This window comes from Onychostoma macrolepis, chromosome 21 (assembly GCF_012432095.1).
Source record: "Onychostoma macrolepis isolate SWU-2019 chromosome 21, ASM1243209v1, whole genome shotgun sequence".
Taxonomy (NCBI): Eukaryota; Metazoa; Chordata; class Actinopteri; order Cypriniformes; family Cyprinidae; genus Onychostoma; species Onychostoma macrolepis.
The window spans coordinates 14,188,493-14,207,920 of NC_081175.1; the positions used below are offsets into that span (position 1 = coordinate 14,188,493).

Consider the following 19,428-nt stretch of genomic DNA (forward strand, 5'->3'; position numbering starts at 1 on the left):
GACAGACAGTCCCACAGAATCTCTACATTTGAAAGCACTACAAACCCAAGAACTGAACCCCGAAAAAAGTCCCCTAAGTCAGCTGGTTCTGAGACTTACTAACCTGACTAACTCTGCTAACACTAACCAGTCTCAGACAGCACTGCTTCTCACCCAAACATCAAAATAAATCAAATTATAAAACAATCTAAAAATATATATCTGGAACATTGGGATCAAGAAACCAAAACACAAAGTAAATTACAACTCTATCGAACTATAAAATCAAAATATGAATTAGAAGAATATCTCCAGAGTGTCAAAGGCACAAAGCAGAGACCGATCCTGACCAAGCACAGGCTCAGTGAGCACAGACTAGCCATCGAGACCGGCAGACACAGAAAGAGCTGGTTACCCAGAGAGCAAAGGGTGTGTGCTCACTGTAAGACAGGAGAGATCGAGACAGAGACACACTTTCTCCTTCACTGTTACCAATTTAAATCAATCAGAGACATATACACATCAACAAATTCACAAACATTATAAAGAACTTTACAGCCATGACTGAAGAGGAACAAATTTAGATAATACTAGGAGAGGGACAGACAGCGGCACTGGCTGCGAGATACGTGTGGACGTGCCACAGACAGCAGGTGAATATTATGTCTGACCTCAGTGTGTTTCCTTACTGTCTACCACAGTGACCCTCAGCATGTGTGTGTTTGTACGTTAAACACTGTGGTATGAAATGTTCACACAAGTTCTTATTTGTTACACTGTTTATTTAAGTTTATATTGTTATAATGTTTTTATTCTATTATTTTGATCTTTTCATTGTTATTATATTTCTCCATATATATTTCAAGCTTTGGCAATATTGTATTTTTTACAGTCATGCCAATAAAGCAATTTTGAATTGAATTGAATAGATAGATAGATAGATAGATAGATAGATAGATAGATAGATAGATCCCATCAAGGACAACGTAATTTACTTGCATTTACACACATAGATTAAAGGATTTATGAATAATTTGAAGGAGCCATACAGCATATACTGTACACTGTCATACAGCAAAACTAGGAAAAATGGTCCTTTCTGCACCAGAAGAGTGCGCTGTTTACCAAACTTTGGTTAGCACTTCATTGATGTCCATTGATCCAGAGCTGTTCAGTGTCCAAACAAGCACTAGTTTAATCTAGAAAGGTCAGTGGATCAGAGGTGAAGCCCTCAGCAGTGATGACCCTTCGGCAGGGCTGCTGATTCGGGTTAACTCGTTAATCAGGTTACCCTGCAAATCCTGTTTGAGGCGGCTGTTGGGTGTAACAAGTGGATTGTGCTCGACACGTTTATAAGACTACGGTTAAGAGGAAAGAGCGGGCTTTAGCAACCATACATTGTGGACTGGCGGTACCATTTAATTTCTCTTTTGATCTGAAACCAAGTATTACCAAGGCTAACATTCAATATTAATAACAAGTATGTCAGGTAAATTCTTATTTTTATTTTTAAATAAAATAAACAATTTGCCTTTAACATTAAGAACCTCTATCATAACATTAAAGCTGCATTCAGCATTTTGTTTGTTTTATGGCAGTCGACTTGGACCTATTTATAATATTAATTTACTCACCAAGGAAAAAAGTCCAGAGACATTCTGCTGGACATAGCAGCTACCCATGAGGTGACCTCCTCCATGTAAAATAAATCTATTTTTATTAGACTGCTTATATGTCTGGAGCCTTCATCTCTTTTGAGTGTACAGGATTTTCAAAAGTCCCGATTTTTCGGTGTAAAACACTGTATGCAGACTATGCACCTTTAAATGATCGGCCCAATAACTCGGTCGTTGTTGATTGGCGTGAACTCCAAAATGTCTGTCTCTGTTATTCATTACCTCTTACAGTCATTTATATTCAGACAATGAATTCATGAAGACAACATAATGAATTTAAGAAGTGAGTTTTATTAATCACAAACATACTGTTCAAGAATTCACACAGGATTTGTACCGGTCCCAAACCAATGGGACATTACATGAATTCAGTGAATGAAATATGTTTCATTTAAATTCCAGCTGTCTCCAAAACAACCACAAACTCCACAGAAACTAAAATGAGTGAAAAACATCTGAACTCAGCTTCCAAAAAATCTTGCTCAAGAGTTACAAACAAAAAGAAAAAAGAAAGAGAACTGTGAGCAGAATAATACTGGAATTGGAGAAAATGCTCTTTTGGCAGTCAGTATTTGGTACAGCTCTCCCTGCTTTTTTTCTTTTCTTTCAAACCACAAAATTTTTCATTTTTTGTTTCCCTCACAGTAGTCTAGTGACATATGCAGGGATATTGGGCTGTGTGTGACCCATAATGTAGGCTACCTCGCTTTCTAACTTACTATATAAATCAATCATATATCTCATGTCTAGTGAAACTATGAATTTCCAATTCCATCTGCTGAATTAACACTAGTGCTCTGTCCTCCTGAAACATTATTTCATTCTACATTTAGGCACTAATACATAATAGAATATCTACGTCAATGAAAAGAAAAAAAAAATAAAATCCCCAAATCAATGCACAACAACAGGTCTATTTACAAAAAAATATATAGTATTAGATATGTGTGACCAAAACAGTGAGCACAGAACATTATCATTCCTCTCAAACACCTGTTATTTTCTAAATATTGTCCTGGTTTAAGAGAGATGAATTGGATGTGAATTAGAAAAATTGTTCTGCATATTCCAATTAACTGCTACAGCATTTAACGATTGAAAACTGCATTATTGTCACTGTCTACAGAGGAAGGCACTTAAGAGGAATGATTTATGATTCTCTTCAGAAGTTAGCTTCAGAAGTTTTCTGAGAACATGGGAGAATAAAAAATGGTTTTACACATAAAATATAATCAATAGCATTTAGTTTCAGTGGATTGTACTCTTTAAAGTCTTCAAAAGTATGTGTGAATAGTCCAAATTTATCCATAATCATTGCTATTGAAGAAAATGTAAGTTTACATGGTTCCATGTTGTTGTTTTTTTATGTATTTAATAAGGCAGATCCCCTCTCTACCATGACCAATTCATTTTTCCATGGAAAGAGTGTCATATTTGCCTCATTCAACGTTTGGTTAAACCAGAAACGTCTTATGCACAGTGTAGTGGATCTATATACAACCAGTACAGTTAGCCAACAAACAAACCCTGTAATATTAAAAAGTAACATGGAGAGTGTTTCTCACTCAAATAAGAAAAAGAAAAGATGTAGAGAGAGAGAATGAGAAGAAGAAAAAATAACAATAAAAAAAAATAATAAACAACCTAGACAGTATATTCACTATATACAAGATAAACAGCTAGCATAGAAGGACACTTAAAATCAAGGATACGCAGCACTGGTCTTTCAAAATATTCTCCAGCTTTTTTGCTGGTGTTTTTCTGAAGATACTCACTGTCTAAGACTATCTACAAACATGAACATGGAACGTCCTTTCACTATTAACATGAAATCCCAGCAGTATAGTAAATACATAAGACCTTTGATTGAAGCCAGTGTCGCTGGATGTACAATTGAAAGGATTTGAAATCTGAATGTAAAATAAAACATCCACACATTGAGTGGTCTGGTACATTATTTGTTTGTTGAATGACTGAAACAAGATGGGAAGTTGGTGGAAATGGTTTCTTTCACAACCAAATAATAAAAAAAAAAAAAAAATGTACTGGCTTCCAGGTAAGTATTTTACAAATATTTAAAAAAGTAAAACTGTTTTTTTTTTTTCTGTAGGCATTTTAAAATATACTCCATCAAAAATAGTCTGACAAATTTACCTAGTACAAAATAAATGTTTTAAAAATGACAGAAGATTCGAGGAAAACGTTTTCTTGCTGTATATCGGGTTCTAATTTTAGTAAAAAGGGGCTGAAAAAGTTGAATTAAAGAAACAAGTAACATCTAGTGTCTTTAAACAGTGATCAGATATGATTATTTGTCACCTTTGGCAAATACAAATTGTGTTGTCGCAGACGTGCCGTAAAGCGAGGCACATGCAATGGCAGCTCCGACGTCGATGTCCTCATTTGGAGATTTATGTCTGCGAGGTATAATAGCGCCAATAACTTTCAACGTAATTCCACATCTCTTCCATCTCCCGTCTTCCTCCTCTCAGATGACAAACGAGGATTTGTGTCGGAAATCCCCCTGGAAGAGAGAAGATTGAGTAAAGGAGGTTAAACTGATTCCCTGTCTTAAAACTGCTAGACTTTCCAGGAGATTTCTTAAGCTCTTGGAAGCCTTAATAAAAAAATAACATCTCTTTATTTTCCCATACCTCATCCTCTGTTCTGACATAGTCCACTCCATCTCCTTTCGCTGGAGCTTTGTAACTGAGGAGAAAAAATATAAACTGTCAGTTTTACATCTGCAGAACATTTTAAGCTGACAGTCACTACTATGTATTTCAAATATCTGAACAGACTACATGTGATGTTAGGACTGAGCTAAAAACATTCAGGAGCTCCTTGGGTGATGAAATGGAAAAAAGCCATAAAACGGTGAGTCAAAACTGCTCTGGGACAGAGTGTGACTCAGACCGAAGTCGCTGTCAAAGTCGTGTGCTTACTTGTTTCCCGTCTGCTTCTGGCTGGTGAAGTAGCCTCGTTTATAGGCACAGAAGATGCCCACTGTTATACACAGAAGGACCGTCACCACAACCACTACGCCAAGGATGATTCCAGCAATGTTGATGTCATCTACAAATAAAAGGCCAAGCGTGAGACCATGGCTTTGCAGGGTGTCTTCATCACATGTGAAAAGGCGATCAAAATACGTACAAACTTCCATCATCTGCGGTCCACATTCGGAGAACCCAGCCTCATTCCTGGCTCTGCAGTAGTATTCTCCAGCGTCCTCCTTCCTGACCGCACTGAATTTCTGAAGATTAAGTTGACAAATCATTTTGCATAATGTTTGGGCTCGGTAATCAGGGATGCATTAAATTGATTAAAAAATGAGAATGTTATAATAGTTTTTCAAATAATAATTGTATTTGTAATTGTAATTGAAATAATAATTACGTTTCTCATTTTTTAATCAATTTAATGCATCCTTGCTAAATAACAATGAACTAACAATGTTTCTGTGGACTAAACTTTTTCGGTAACATTTTAATATAGGGACCAATTTTCACTATTAACTAGTTGCTTAGTAGCATACCTATTAATAACATATTGGCTGTTTATAAATATGACCATATACTACATCCCCAATACCTAAACTTAACAACTACCTTACTAACTATTAAAAATCAGCAAATTAGAAGTTCATTGAGGCAAATGTCATAGTTAATGGTTTGCTAATAGTGAGAATTGGACCTTAAAAAAAGCGTGGCCACTTTATGAAAATTAATATACTAAATGTTTAAACATTTGGTTTATTTTTGAACTCTTGCAAGAATGTTTTCAGTCACCTAAAATTAGATATCAAAACGAATGAAATATGACGTGATGAAATATTAAAACAAAATTTAAAGGATCTTTTCATCAAAAAACTGAAACCAAAAGCGTCTTTGTGTGTGCGTATGTTATAAAAGTAAGACAGGAGTGTTGAACGAGGCTCTTGCAGATCTTAAAAGACACACAGTAAACTCTTCAGAGGTTGTCTCCTCAGGGGAAGAGGCTGTACTGCAGCGTAGGTCAGACTTTAAAAAGTGGTGTGAAGGTTGACGAGGGCACAGAGTACAAATGGCGGAGAATGGCACTGTGGAATGTGCAAATGAGGGCAGCAGATTCCCTTCATGGCTGAGCCTATCGCACATCAACTGGCTCCCCAAAAATATCCCTACGCCTACCCCATCGCCTCTTTTTCCGAACTCACCAGAGTGCCCATCTCTCCGCTCAGGGTGTAGGTGGAGTTGAAGAACTTTGGGCTGCTCTTGGGATCCTCCGGGATTTCCTCCTTGTTGCGGAACCACTGGTACTGGGACTTTGGGTAGCCCTCGTCCTCCGAGCAATGCAGCTCTGCGGGTTTGCCTACCGGGACGGACTTGGGTACGGAGCATCTGGGCACGACGGGCTTGACTGCATGGCACAAAAGAGATCATCTCAGAGAAGAGAAAGCATCCTCACACACGTGCACCTTAGTGACTCCAACTGCAAGCATCCTGGCCAACTGAACATGCTGCTCTTTCCCCTTTTAGACCCCTGATTAAACTCAGATGCAGTTTCAGAGGTTTCCTCATATAGCCCTGAACACGCCCTGTAGAGTTAGAGCTGCAAGCATCCTCAAATGTGTGCCAAGGGTGGGTGCGTTGGCCCGCCGCTCCGTCTCGTGTTACATCGTAGCAGTTGGGTACTAACAATGCTACATCTACAACAAATTCAAAATTCCTCTCAAAAGTATGTATACTAAAGACCCATTACAGCACAAGACAGGGTGAACACTTCATGGATGTAGAATTATTTGAGTGGAACCCTCACCTCTTACAGTGAGTGATATCAAAATCTCATCAAAGGATTTCTGGTCGTTTGGGGCAGTAACTTCACAGCGGTAATCAGCAGAGTCGGCTCTTGTTGCGTTGAGAATGACTAAAGTCGCAGGTTCTCGAATTTTCGCTCTTTTTTCCAAGTCACCTGGAGAAAATTAATACAAGTGAGAAGATTCAAAGCTGGCTGAAACAGTTGGATGAAAAGCTGCTAACACTGATACAAAGCAGTGTTCGTAAAATGTGGGACTTAAATTATACTCCAAAAGTCCAAATCCTTATTAAACACAATAGGTTTCAATTTATTAACAATATCTGAGTAAACTAAACACATGAATACTTTATAATAAGTTTCAATTTGACAACAGTAAAAGCTAAACAGTTAAAGCAATAGTTAACTTGAACTTAAATTGAATTAATGTTGTATTGTTCATTTTAGTTCATGTTAATTTATAATAAATAATAAATAATATTAATAATATATAATATAATACATACTACATTATTCACTGTTCATAATTTTTGTTTTGAAAGTGTATCAGTACACATGCAAATTAACATTAACTTATAAAATAATAAACACTGTAATTGTTCGTCATTGTTCATTCAAGTTAAATACTGCATTAACTGTTAAACTGTTAGTATAAATGTTAACAAACTAAAATGTATTATGCTTAGTTGTACCATATTTTTAATTAATCTGGGGTTAATTTATAAATATATTATTGTTTTTTTTTTCTCATTCAAATTTATGTATAGTACTTTTAATTTATATTTCACTGAATTTAAAAAAAAATTCAGGTCAATAAAATTTTTATTTTATTTTTTTTTGTAGAGAAATTAATACTTTTATTTAGTATGGAGGTATTGAATTGATCAAAAGTGACAGTAAAAACATTTTTTAACTTCCAAAAAAAATCTATTTCAAATAAATGCTCCTTCTTTCTATTCATCAAATAATTCTGAAAAAAAAAAATCTCACTGTTTCCACAAAAATATTAAGCAGCACAACTGTTTCCAACTTTGATCATATTAAGAAATATTTCTTGAGCAACAAATCAGCATATTAAAATTACTTCTGAATGATCATGTGACACTGAAGACTGGAGCAATTCATCAAATTCATCTTTTGCCATCAGAAGAATAAATATATTAAAATAGAAAATGGTTAATTTAAATTGTAATAACATTTGACAACATTACTGTTTTTACTGTACTTTTGATCAAATAAGTGCATTAGGGATTTAAAAAAACACATATTAAAAAATCTTAATGACCCCAAATCTTTGTATAGCGTTTTTTTTTTTTTTAATTAACACTAACCAACAGTATTAAAATGCTGTTGAAATTTACTGTTATTACATGTTAAATATTGCATAAACTGAATGTTAGCAACTTGAACCTTATTATAAAGCATTACTCAGTGTGTTGTATGGCACAGTGTTCAGTAGAGAGTTGTATAGCTTACCTGCTATTTCTTTTTCAAAATATACATAACTTGGCTCTCCCTTCTTAATCTTCTTCCATTCTATTCTGGGATTAATAGTGGAGATTGACTCTATCAGGCAGGACAGCTCGATAGCTGCATGGGGAGAGAAAACGAAAGAGCTCGTGAGCAGTTCCAATGGCCTGTTTAATGTTAGAATCAGCAGCTAACGACTGCTGGAGAGCAAATTACTCAGCCTTACATTCAAACTCATTGACCCACGGTTTAGCATTTATCGTCTTGAGGATGACTGCCAAGGTGCTAATGTAGCCTGCAATGAGAAGACACAAACAAACATCAGTTTTATGTTGAATTAACAACTTGACATTTGGGTGGGGGTGTTGTTACGGTCTAAACCGCACATGATATTGGTACCAATGTATTTCTCTAAAGATTTCTGAAACTCAATTAACAGATGAGCCCAACGGCCAAACCCTCTACCCTGACAGCACACATTCTTTGCATCACTGTGAGCTGTGAACAGATATGTTACCAGCCATTTTTAGTTTCACTCTCACAACAAACATCACTGATGTAAAAGCGTCCCACCGCAAATAATTGTGTAGACTGACAAGCAGTCTCTGTTCTGTTATGAAAAACAGCTGACTGCTTTAAAGTGAAGGCCAGGGGGCTCGCTAAGTTCATGTAGTCGCTAATAAACAAGCTAAATCAAAAAGGTCAAGTTTGAAGTTCATACTAATTTTAGAAAATTGTGTCTCATCGTTTTTGTCCAACATCAAGAAAATGTTTAAAAGAATTTAAATGAATCTAGTAATGAAGGTTCACAGAGGAAGAAAAACAGTGTTATATATGCATAGAACATGACCTATAAACCTTATCACTTTCTTTACCATTTTAAAAGGTTAAAAGTTAACTCCCTATGAAAAGCTGTTTGGTTAAAATCAATTTTAGCACTACCATGGATAAGCAATTGAACGCCATTCAAAATCAGCTACTGGAATAAGGTAATTTTGTGTCATAATCTTCCATATAAATATCAAAAACATTGTTTTTTTATGAAAGAGCATATATTCAGGGCAAATGAAATTTTAATGGCCATCTGATTGCTAGGGATAATTTTTATGAATCTTTGATGATTGTATTTTGGGCCAAGGCTCTTGAGAATTCATCCATCTAACACAGAACAAGGCTAGCAATACAACAGAAGTAGCAGCAAATCTGACTGAGAAACCGCATCAGTGTGTTGTGGTAAAAAAAAAAAAAAGTGAGAAAGACAGTATGATGAAGATCACTGTCAGAAATATCCAAGCTTTTTCTTTTTGTTCCTGAATACCATTATTAATTTACACAATTTTATGTACACATTGACATAGGAACAACCAGAGAGTAAACAGACAAATGTAATTCTCTCAAACAATAAGTTTACATCAAACCAGACAGAAAAATGAAAAATGACTCAGCTGAACATAGTAATGGCTCGGGATGATTTACTGAGTAAGTTTGAGGATGCTTCATGAGTCTTTTTGACCAAATCATTAAAAGAATCAATTCATAAGAGTCATTTGATTGCAAATCAGGATATTACTACTGACATTGTGCACACACACCCTAGTAGGACTCAGTGTTATTTTAGTATTATTTATATACTATTAAGGTATTGATTCATATTTTGAATTATTATATTTTCATTTTAATTTCAGCTATTTTTTTATGCACTTTTGATTTTTTGATTAGTTTTTATTATTATTTCTATTTAACTCACATTTATTTTTATTTTAGTTTTAGTTTGAATCATTTCAGTATTCAACTTCAAACTTGTTTCAGTTATTTGCCAAGGCAACATTTCAAATCAATTACCATAGATTAATTGTTTTAGTTTTAGATAATAACGGCACCAGTTTACTCTGATGAATTCAGCATGCACAAAAAGTTTTCCTGACTATTTTTTGAATAATTGTCAAATTCTTTTAGCCGTATTTGTGATCATTGTAGTGACAGACTATATGGCCCTGCATAGACTGAAGAGCAAAAACAATGCTGTTTATTGTGTATAAAACAGTATGAGATGAATGTCATACTTGAAAGTATTAAAAATTGTCTTCACAATTTCCTTTAGTCAGATAGATCAATTAGGCATGACTAAATATTAGTTCTTAATTCAGTACTTATAAGAAGAGATGCAGATCAGTGCAATGATGTAACGGCGAAGGATGCAGGATGTGCCCAAAAAAAACACAACAAAACATACCTCACACACAAACACATCCACAGATGCTTACATCCTCTTTTACAATCACATCCAGCCATATGGAGGACACAAAGGCCTCTGGCCACTCTAGACGGGCAGGAAGTGGTGACGATGTCTCCCGTCTCCTTTTTCTGCCTGCCACATCCTGTCCTATCATATCATCAAACAGGAGGCTGGTGCTCAGAACTACCAAAACCATAGCTTGTGTCAGTAACGTTCGCCTCCGTACACCTCACCCGGTGATATAAGTTCTGTCCTGTCGGGTAAAGTCTCTGTGGTCTGATGCCATTTGAAGAATAATTGAGCCCTTAAACAAGGCAGGTGCTCTATGACCTACATATCCTGACCTCTCTCTTCCTGTTTGGAGAGCACAGCTGGATGAGATGTGACAATCCTAGCCAAGCTTTAATCTTCCACTTCTTCCTTTAGAGGCATAACTGTTGGTTCTCTTCAGTAATCTTAGTGTAATGCCCCGGTAAAATCCTAGGCATTACTGAACTGAATAATACAATAGACAGAGAGAGCTTCCATGACTTAGCCTAATTTCCATATCTACATAATGCATCTGCACGCTTTTAAACGCAGTGGATAGTGTTTGTGGCACAATGTTGATAATCACAAAATTTAATTTCCACTTATCCATCTTTATTTTTTAAAAAAAGGGTCTGCCTAACAGTGAGGTACACAGGAAGTGAACTGGGCTGTAAACACTAAAATACTTATTGTTTCAATAGTATAGCCACAAGACTGCATTTTAACATGATTTGATTGTGAAAAAATGCTTACAAACATTTTATGTCTGAAGTTATATTTATTAAAAATAAATAAACACACACACACACACACACACATTTTGAAATAAGTATCTTATGCTCACCACTGCTGAATTTATGTGATCAATCAATCAATCAATCAATCAATCAATAAATAAAAACAGTATTGTTGTGAAATATTATTACAATTTAAAATAACATTTTTCTATTTTAATACATTTTAAATATAATTTATTTCTGTGATGGCAAAGCTGAATTTTCTGCAGCCTTTACTCCAGTCTTCAGTGTCACATGATCCTTTACAAATCTTTCTAATATACTGATTTTGAAATCTTTTGTAACATTATAAATGTCTTTACAGTCACTTTTGATAAATTTAATGCATCCTTGATAAATAGAAATATTACTTACTGAACAATATCATCAAACTTTTGAACAATAGTGCTAGTGCTTTAAAAAAAATATATATAAGCTTCACATTTCTGCTCTTAAATTATCCACACTTTTTTTTTTTTTTAAGAAAAGGAAGGACAAGTCTAAATGAATTTTTTTGAAGTAATCAATACCATGCCTGGAATACTTCTTCAAAACCGCACAAATGGACCACCTTGGAATTAAACTGAAAAACTGCACGATGGTGAAAAAGGTCAACAAAGGGGTCGCCCTGCTCGAGGAGGCCATTTTCTAATCCTGGCATCGACACCTAACTCAGCATGACGGTCTATGGAGAAACATTACACCACAGAGAAATGAGTTGTACGGCCAGAATCATGGGGCTGTTTGGACAGCCTCCACAGCGCAGCGTTTAAACCCCACCACACCCTGCATCGTGATCTGCGACCGGCGTGCAGAACCGCCGAAACACATTCTGCTCCGATGCAGCCTGTCAGAGAGCATTCAACACATGCGGTTCACTCAGCAATGCATGAAGTGGATAATATTCCTTGTTATTTTTAAACGCCAACATTGGTTCATTTTGCTGGGGGGAGGAGGGGAGGCTGTTCACTGGCTGAGAAAGAGATGCCCACAGAGCCATTCATTACACATCCCGGGTCTACTTCACTGGGATTTGATTGGATGTTGATCGTATCCAACTGGAATAGATTCTAAAGCTGGAGGAGCGATATCACATGGAGAGCCGAACTCGGGCTCTGCCCCCGCAGCTTTAAAATGATCTGCATGTTTGCAGCCCTGAACAATTCATGATGTGCAAGAGGTCGCAAATCCTCCTCCACTGACACATGGATAACTGTACAGCAATATTCCCAGTGTGACTTTGCTGAGGAGTGTGGTTCTTACACTACACCCTCCGAGCCTCGATGCACACTTGTGCGGATGCATGGTATAAACTTGAGTGTCGGATTTATAAACCACTGAGAAATAACAAAGCAGACAACGTGTTTTAAATTCACATTTCGTCTCATGGGCATTTTGGCATTTGTTTTTGTTTGACGCTGACAGGAGGAATTAAGGCTCTGTTCTGAAATCTACTGGGCTAACTACCGCCTACATAGGCAGCTGGCTTCTAAGGGAGCATCTTAATGGACAAAGAGCCTCACAGTGTCTGATGTGCAACACTTTACAACTCCATATTCACACAAATTCTGGGTAAAATGGTTTGAATTATATTTATAATCAACATTTCATTTGCCATCTTGGATTTTTTTCCAAAGCTATATATATATTGTATTCATATACAATATACAATATGTAAAGAATAACTGACGACGGGTCACTGAATTATTAGAAAAATAATGCACACCCAAGGTAGTGATGCGGCCACAACGCGAAGTGGATTATTATTTTTAATTTAATTTTGCATTATTTTTCTAATAATTCAACGGGCCGGAGTCAATTATTCCGCTTTTACTATGGTGGCCACACCTCAAGACATCAATCAGATTATATATTTCAAGGTATTCGTCTGGTTTTTGTACTTAAAATGCTATTGTGAGTAAGATTAGTTTCTTCCGCATCTCATCCAACGTCTCTGTTGCTAATTCCAAAATGTCATTTTAGACCTAGTAACTGAGGACTGAGCCGTTGATAGCAGACTTATGCAACTATTAATGAAGTTATTAGAGAAAGAGAGAGAGAGCAAGCCTGTGAATTACCTCTGTGAGTCTGTGTGTCTCTCAAAAGTGTTCAGCAGCAGCGTCTCTACTAATAGTGAAACTTTAAGTTCATTTTCTTCATGAATAGCACCGTCGTTACCTTGCTTGTGAGAAATGTCACGTAGCTTTTAAGTTGCTAAACTATTTTACTAATAAAACTGATAGCGCTAACAACATAAGCATGTATGTATCCGTGTGTGCGTCTGTGAGGGAGAGAGAGCGGGAGAAATAGAGTATGTGCTTTACGTAGCCTACATAAAACATAATTTTGGGGCAAAACATGGAACTAATCTCTCGTTTTTATCCTATTGACTACTATATTTATTTGTTTGGCCAGTGTCGTTGTGGGTTTTGGTTATTTTGCTGTTGTAAGCTGTAAAAGCCTTTGAAATAACTGAAATAATTTGGTGAAGTGATATTTACATGTAATGCGGTCAAGAGCTGCCTGGAACTACCTACCTCTGCGTTTCCCTGAAAATAATTGCACACCTTATAACATTGGTCAACCAATCAGATTCAAGCATTCAACGGTCCCGTAGTATAAATAATTATAATTATAGGAACTTTTAAAATTATAAATAAAAAGTATATATATAGTTTTTTTCCTACTGAGATATTGCTATATATATATATATATATATATATATATATATATATATATATATATATATATATTTATTTATTTATTAATATATATTAATTTTAATAATTCTAATTAATAATATATCTAATTAGTAATAATAATATAAATAATATATATATATATATGTATGTATTTATTTATTAATATATATTATTGATTTTAATTAGTAATATATCTAATTAGTAATAATTATATATATATATATATATATATATATATATATATATATATATATAAAATAGGAATTTTTAAAGTAACCATCTAAAAATTATTCAGTTTATTTTAAATGCGAAATTCCATAATATTAAATCACATGCTGTAAATAAAAATATGAAAAATAGTTCTGGATTATTAATCTCAAAATAAAAATGATTAATTAAGAAATAATTTGTTAATCAAAGAGAAAGGAAAGGGAAGGAAAGGTCATTTTACTCAATGCAAAAATATTAATGCCCACTGTATTCCAATATTCACTAAAAGCATAAATTTACAAGAGGAAAATCTCATGTGAAGATGCATTTCTGTTGAGATAAGGCTCCTTGTGAAGCCAGTCATCTCAATACTTGACATGGCGGTGTTAAACCCCCTCTACAAATAATCTCCTGCATAGGACATCCCACCTGCTCCAGGGAAAGTAGCTTAGCTGACCTCTCAGAACTCATGAAAACAACGGCATCAACAAAAGTGTAGAGGTTTAAGCTTTGAGTCAGTAATGGTGGTGTTTTTACAGCTGTGGACGAATGACCTCAACGGTCTACATTTTTATCTCCTTTATTTACACATTTAGGTCTGCTATGGATTTATTTGCATGGGTGTTACAAGTCAGAAAGGTTCAACAAAGACTCTTTTGCATAAGCACATACGATTAAAGTGAAAATCTTCATTTGTAAAGGTCTGAAGTTGAATATTCAGTCGCTTACAGTCTAAAAAACTCCCAAGTTGCTGGAGAAATGACAGTAATGACCTCTTGCTCTGCCCTCAGACTCATCAGTTTCATCTAATCTCAAGTGAAGACATCTAATAATGAAAGCTGAGAGGAGGGTACCTCAGGGAGCTAGACACAGTCATTACATCGGCTGTACATCTTGTTCATTTCTCTGTAACCCTCATGTTGGATCTATCTGTATTCTCTGGTTTTTATTCAATTGAGAAAAATGATTCTGTTGCACAACATATTCCCAAAGTCCCATTACTCTAAATTTTGTGAACTGCTAGATTTCTATCATGGAAGAAATGGGTTTGTTTCTTGTTCCACCATGACTAAAAATAGTAGCGTTCAGCAAAGATAAGGCAATCTCCACAACGAAAATACCTCTGATATTCCTTCAGCTGCTGAGCAAATGTCACTAGGCGTCACTTCAAAGTGCAAGTGTAGAACAAGCAGGCATTCCTCTTGAACTGCACCTCTGACGAAAACACAACACTGACTTTGCTGTGGTCTACAGTAGGAGGAATGTTCATTGTCTTTGTGTGAAGATCTTTTTAAAATGACTTTTTTTTTTCACTCTTTACATAAAGAGTGTTCCTGTGTTCAAAAACAAGTAGACGAAGAGCAAGGGAACAAAACAGAAAGCAAGGGAATTGAGACACCTTTTTAAAAGTTTGACTATTTTTAACTTGACACAGCATCTTAGAAACACACCACCCGCGGTGGGACGCTCAGGAAATGGCATGCAACAGCTTAAGATGTCTGTCAACATATAGATCCTATATATGTGATATATATATTTAAAACTATTTTTAAAACTGTAAATACAAATTTTTGCACTATATAGATTATATATATAAATATACTGTAATATATATATATTTTTTATTTTTTTGAAGTGGTAAGTAAAACAAAGATTGGAGTATGTTTTTCATGAAAATTCTATTTCAGCTTTTCCAATAAAAAATATCACATTCAGTGTGTTCAACGTAATTCTGAGTGAAAATTGTTTCTATACCATTTTTCTCAGTGTTCACACACACACACACACACACACACACACACATATATATATATATATATATATATATATATGTATATATATACACACACACACATTTTTAAATATATAAATATAATTTCTTTCTATCTGGATAGATAGATAAATAGATAGTTTATTTATTGAGAAGGGTAAATCTAGGTAGACTAGACTAGGTTGCAACTCAGATCACGTGCAACAGGATTCATTTGCATTACTTCTAAATTTGGTGGTCTGTGACAGTTCACTTTTCGCCAGAGGCTCTGCTCTTTGCATTTGTAATTTTTGCATTCACGTGTGGATGCTATAGGCTCTCTTGGAGGTATTTGAGGGCTAGACTCCAGCCGAACTCCGCTCTGATCTAGCCAGGTCAAAGACTAAGCTTGAGTTGAGCCAGTGAGAGAGGGGCAGCGGTGTCACAGAATGCCTGAGTACATGTCACTTTGCGTCAGCATTAGTTACTGCAGGAGGCCCCCTTTCCTTTTGTCCTCCAGCCGACTGGAGTTCACAGGACCGGTGTGCGTATCTCCCACTCCACTGTGTCCATCTCTGTCCTGTATCGCTTTATGCCCCTTCTGCATGCCAACAAGCATCAAATGAGGTGAGATTTTGACAGCCAGGTACGATTTAGTGATGGAAGGTCAAAATAACTGAGTATGGCTTCGGTTGACTGCATTTGGAAATATTATATTTTGGCACCAAAAACTAAAAATTAAAATTAATTTCACAGATATGTCATATTAGAAATACTTTCCACTTCACATTCCAGTCACATGAAATAACTGGGCTTGATTATATCACCTCTTTTTTTTCCAATAAAAATAGACCCCTTGTTTAGTGTCACACATCACATGGTTGAAGTCCACATGAACACCAATCGAAACCTTTGTTTTGTGACACAGTTTCAGGCAGTGGGAGTGAATGAATACTAAATTAATCGGGACAGGGCCTGATGGCAGAACAAAAGCATTCCTGATAGCAACAGTACAAAGGCGGATCACTTTTGAGTGGCACAATTTCACTTTTTTTTTATACAAATATCTGTTAAAAGTTCTGTTAAATTTGAATTTACGGTTTTAGCTTTTAAAACAGTGAAAGTCAAAACATTATATAAAAATATTTACATTTATAAAACAAAACAATAAATGATTAAATGATTAAAATAACATTTTAAAATAAAAAGTACTATGGATGGTCATCTTTCCATGGTGTTTCTCTGCCTTCGGTCTGAGATGCTCCAGCATCACTTCATCACTTTCCTTACAGGAAAAAAAACAAAATAAAATAAAAAATAACAAAGAATAAACTAAAATAATAAAATAAAAAAAATACAATACAATACAATAAAATTAAATTAAACAAAAAACAAAATAAAATAATAAAATAAAATGAAATTAAAAATAAATAAATAAATCTAAAGTGTGTACATGTAAATTTTTTTGGAGTCCCTGAGACCCCCAAACATCAGTAATTCAATATACCTTTTAACATGCATTTTTTTATTTTGTTTATAATAAGTATGCGTAGGAAAAGCTTTGATGTATCAACTTGATATTTAAGTGCTTTTCAAGCTATTAAAATAGCCCTGGGGTCTCAGAGATTCCCGCACAGAACATGATGGTTAAAATGCAGCCTCGATTAACCACCATCATTGAACGTCTCCCAACACAGGTTAGTGATTATTCAGAGGGCAGTTGTACGTAGCAAGACCATGAGTTATTTTCCACAGGGGTGAGAACAGGTTACCGTTGGAGAAGCCTTTGCTATTTATAGCAGCTGTCAACAGCAGGCAGAGACTGCGCGGCATACTAATTGGTTGCATTTGCAGGTAAGTCAGAGCTGTGCATCTCCCCCCGTCCCATTTGTGGGCAGCTGGGAGCACTGACCGACCCCCGATAAGATCTACTAGAGGCTTATTTTTCACCCTCGTGGCTCTCAGATGCCATTTCAACAACTGCTTCCCACAGAAACTGATAATGAGAGATATGAAATGCATTTGCATACATGCACACATTATATTTTAGACTATGCTTATCTCCTCCGTCAGCGATAAAAGGCCCTAATTTAGCTCACCAAATCAGCTGATCGGAGGATCCCGTATTCGCCGTGAGGCTCCAGCCGAAATCTGTAAATCGTGTCGCACTCAGCTCCAGAATTAGCCGCTCACTGCTTTCAGCACAGATGGCGTCATCCCCGCTCACTGCAAATGCCTCACATTCTAGTACAAGCACACTGACCTCTTCCTTAATCCTAATTAGGACTGCAATTTCTGCCAGAGCCTTCTTCAAGAGATGTGGCAGTACAAGCGTGCGCTTTGAAACATAAAGAAAAACCTTGTCTTCTCTAACTTGTGACATTAAACAATATGAGATGGTAACATGGCTGGATTTCTGATGACGTCTTTACGATGATGGATTAGAGCAATACATACAAGTGTCATTGCAGCCAGCCTGCGTGTTTCTCTAAATAATGGGCTGTGACAAATACATAGGCGAATTGGGCTAAATCCCTGAGCAGGCTTAATAAAATCGAGAGTGAGCTGAAGTTTAAAGGACATTAACTCGTATATTCTCTCAGCTGTTAAGAATCCTAAAAGAGCCCAGTGCTGGAAACAACATCTATTGTTGAGCATGTGAATTGTGCAGCAAAACAGCTAGGTGCGGATTGGCTGACAGCTGAATAATGCCACCCCACAGTCGCTGGAGACTTGTTGATTTAGCAGGGATATGCACATAATCCTCCTCTCTTCCTGTTGAAGAGAAATGCCCCAGAATGCAACAGGGTAGGTGAAAAGAGCACCCTGGGGGTGACTCTTTGTATTGTTATGTTTCACAAATGTAATAAACATTTGGTGAAAAAATTTAAAAGTTTGTGTGTACAACTTGGTAATTTTGAAAAGGTTATTTTAAGAAATGATATATATATATATATATATATATATATATATATAAAAAAAAGATAAAATATAACAAAAAAATAGAGAATTTATTTTTATTACTGTTGAGAATTTTGTATTTTAAAACAACGTTGTACATGTAAATATATTAATAAAATAATTAAATTATATAAAAAAACTACAATGGACTGGCCATTTTTCCATGGTGTTTCCCTGTCTATGTTCCAAAATGCTGGGATAGGATTTATTTATGTATTTATTTTTTTGGAAATGCAGCATGCTAATCATGTAATTGTAACTTTTACTCATAATAATCTAACAAAAAAGTTATATAACATATTAAAACATAAATACCCAAATAATAAATAAAATAAAATAAAATAAAAACAATGGAGTAAAAAGTCTCTGTAGAATCACGCTCTCGCAGAGCAGTGACTAAACCAGCAGCAGGAAGCCTATAAACTGCATAATAGACCCGATAGCAGCATTCACTCCTCTCTTCAAGATACAATCAGTGCTAAAACAGCAAGCCAAGCAAAAACCCCTGAACTCTCATTGTCTATTGTACAGCGCTGGCCCCCCATAGCATCTCTTGTTAATTGCCTTTTGTTTGCACTCTTGTACAAAAGCCATGTTGTGTAGTGCTACTCGCTGCTCTGAACAGTTGGAGCTGAAGTTGTTGCTGCTATTATAAAAATCTTTACCTCTGCCACACGCATCTGTTATAAAATAAATTGCATTTAAAAATTAAATCAGTATGACTATTGGTGAAGAATAACATTAGTTTGCATCAGTATTTGCGGATTGATTTCTTGTCATCACATATTTACAATATAGGGAATTCTAGAAAACAACAAGTAAAATGTGCTCAATCATCTTA

The 19,428-nt window shown here is 35.5% G+C and overlaps 1 protein-coding gene across 1 annotated transcript in view; it reads right to left on the reverse strand.

The window, feature by feature from the left end:
- Window positions 1-1,926: 1,926 nt before the first annotated feature.
- jam3b (junctional adhesion molecule 3b) overlaps window positions 1,927-19,428 on the reverse strand; it is a 30,940-nt gene continuing 13,438 nt past the window's right edge. The window contains exons 2-9 of the mRNA XM_058758151.1: window positions 8,149-8,217; window positions 7,929-8,042; window positions 6,456-6,608; window positions 5,854-6,056; window positions 4,812-4,911; window positions 4,601-4,730; window positions 4,310-4,364; window positions 1,927-4,179 (exon numbers count right to left, since the gene is read on the reverse strand). Coding sequence (XP_058614134.1) covers window positions 4,144-4,179; window positions 4,310-4,364; window positions 4,601-4,730; window positions 4,812-4,911; window positions 5,854-6,056; window positions 6,456-6,608; window positions 7,929-8,042; window positions 8,149-8,217 — 860 coding nt within the window. The 3' untranslated portion in view covers window positions 1,927-4,143. The remainder of the gene's footprint in view (window positions 4,180-4,309; window positions 4,365-4,600; window positions 4,731-4,811; window positions 4,912-5,853; window positions 6,057-6,455; window positions 6,609-7,928; window positions 8,043-8,148; window positions 8,218-19,428) is intronic.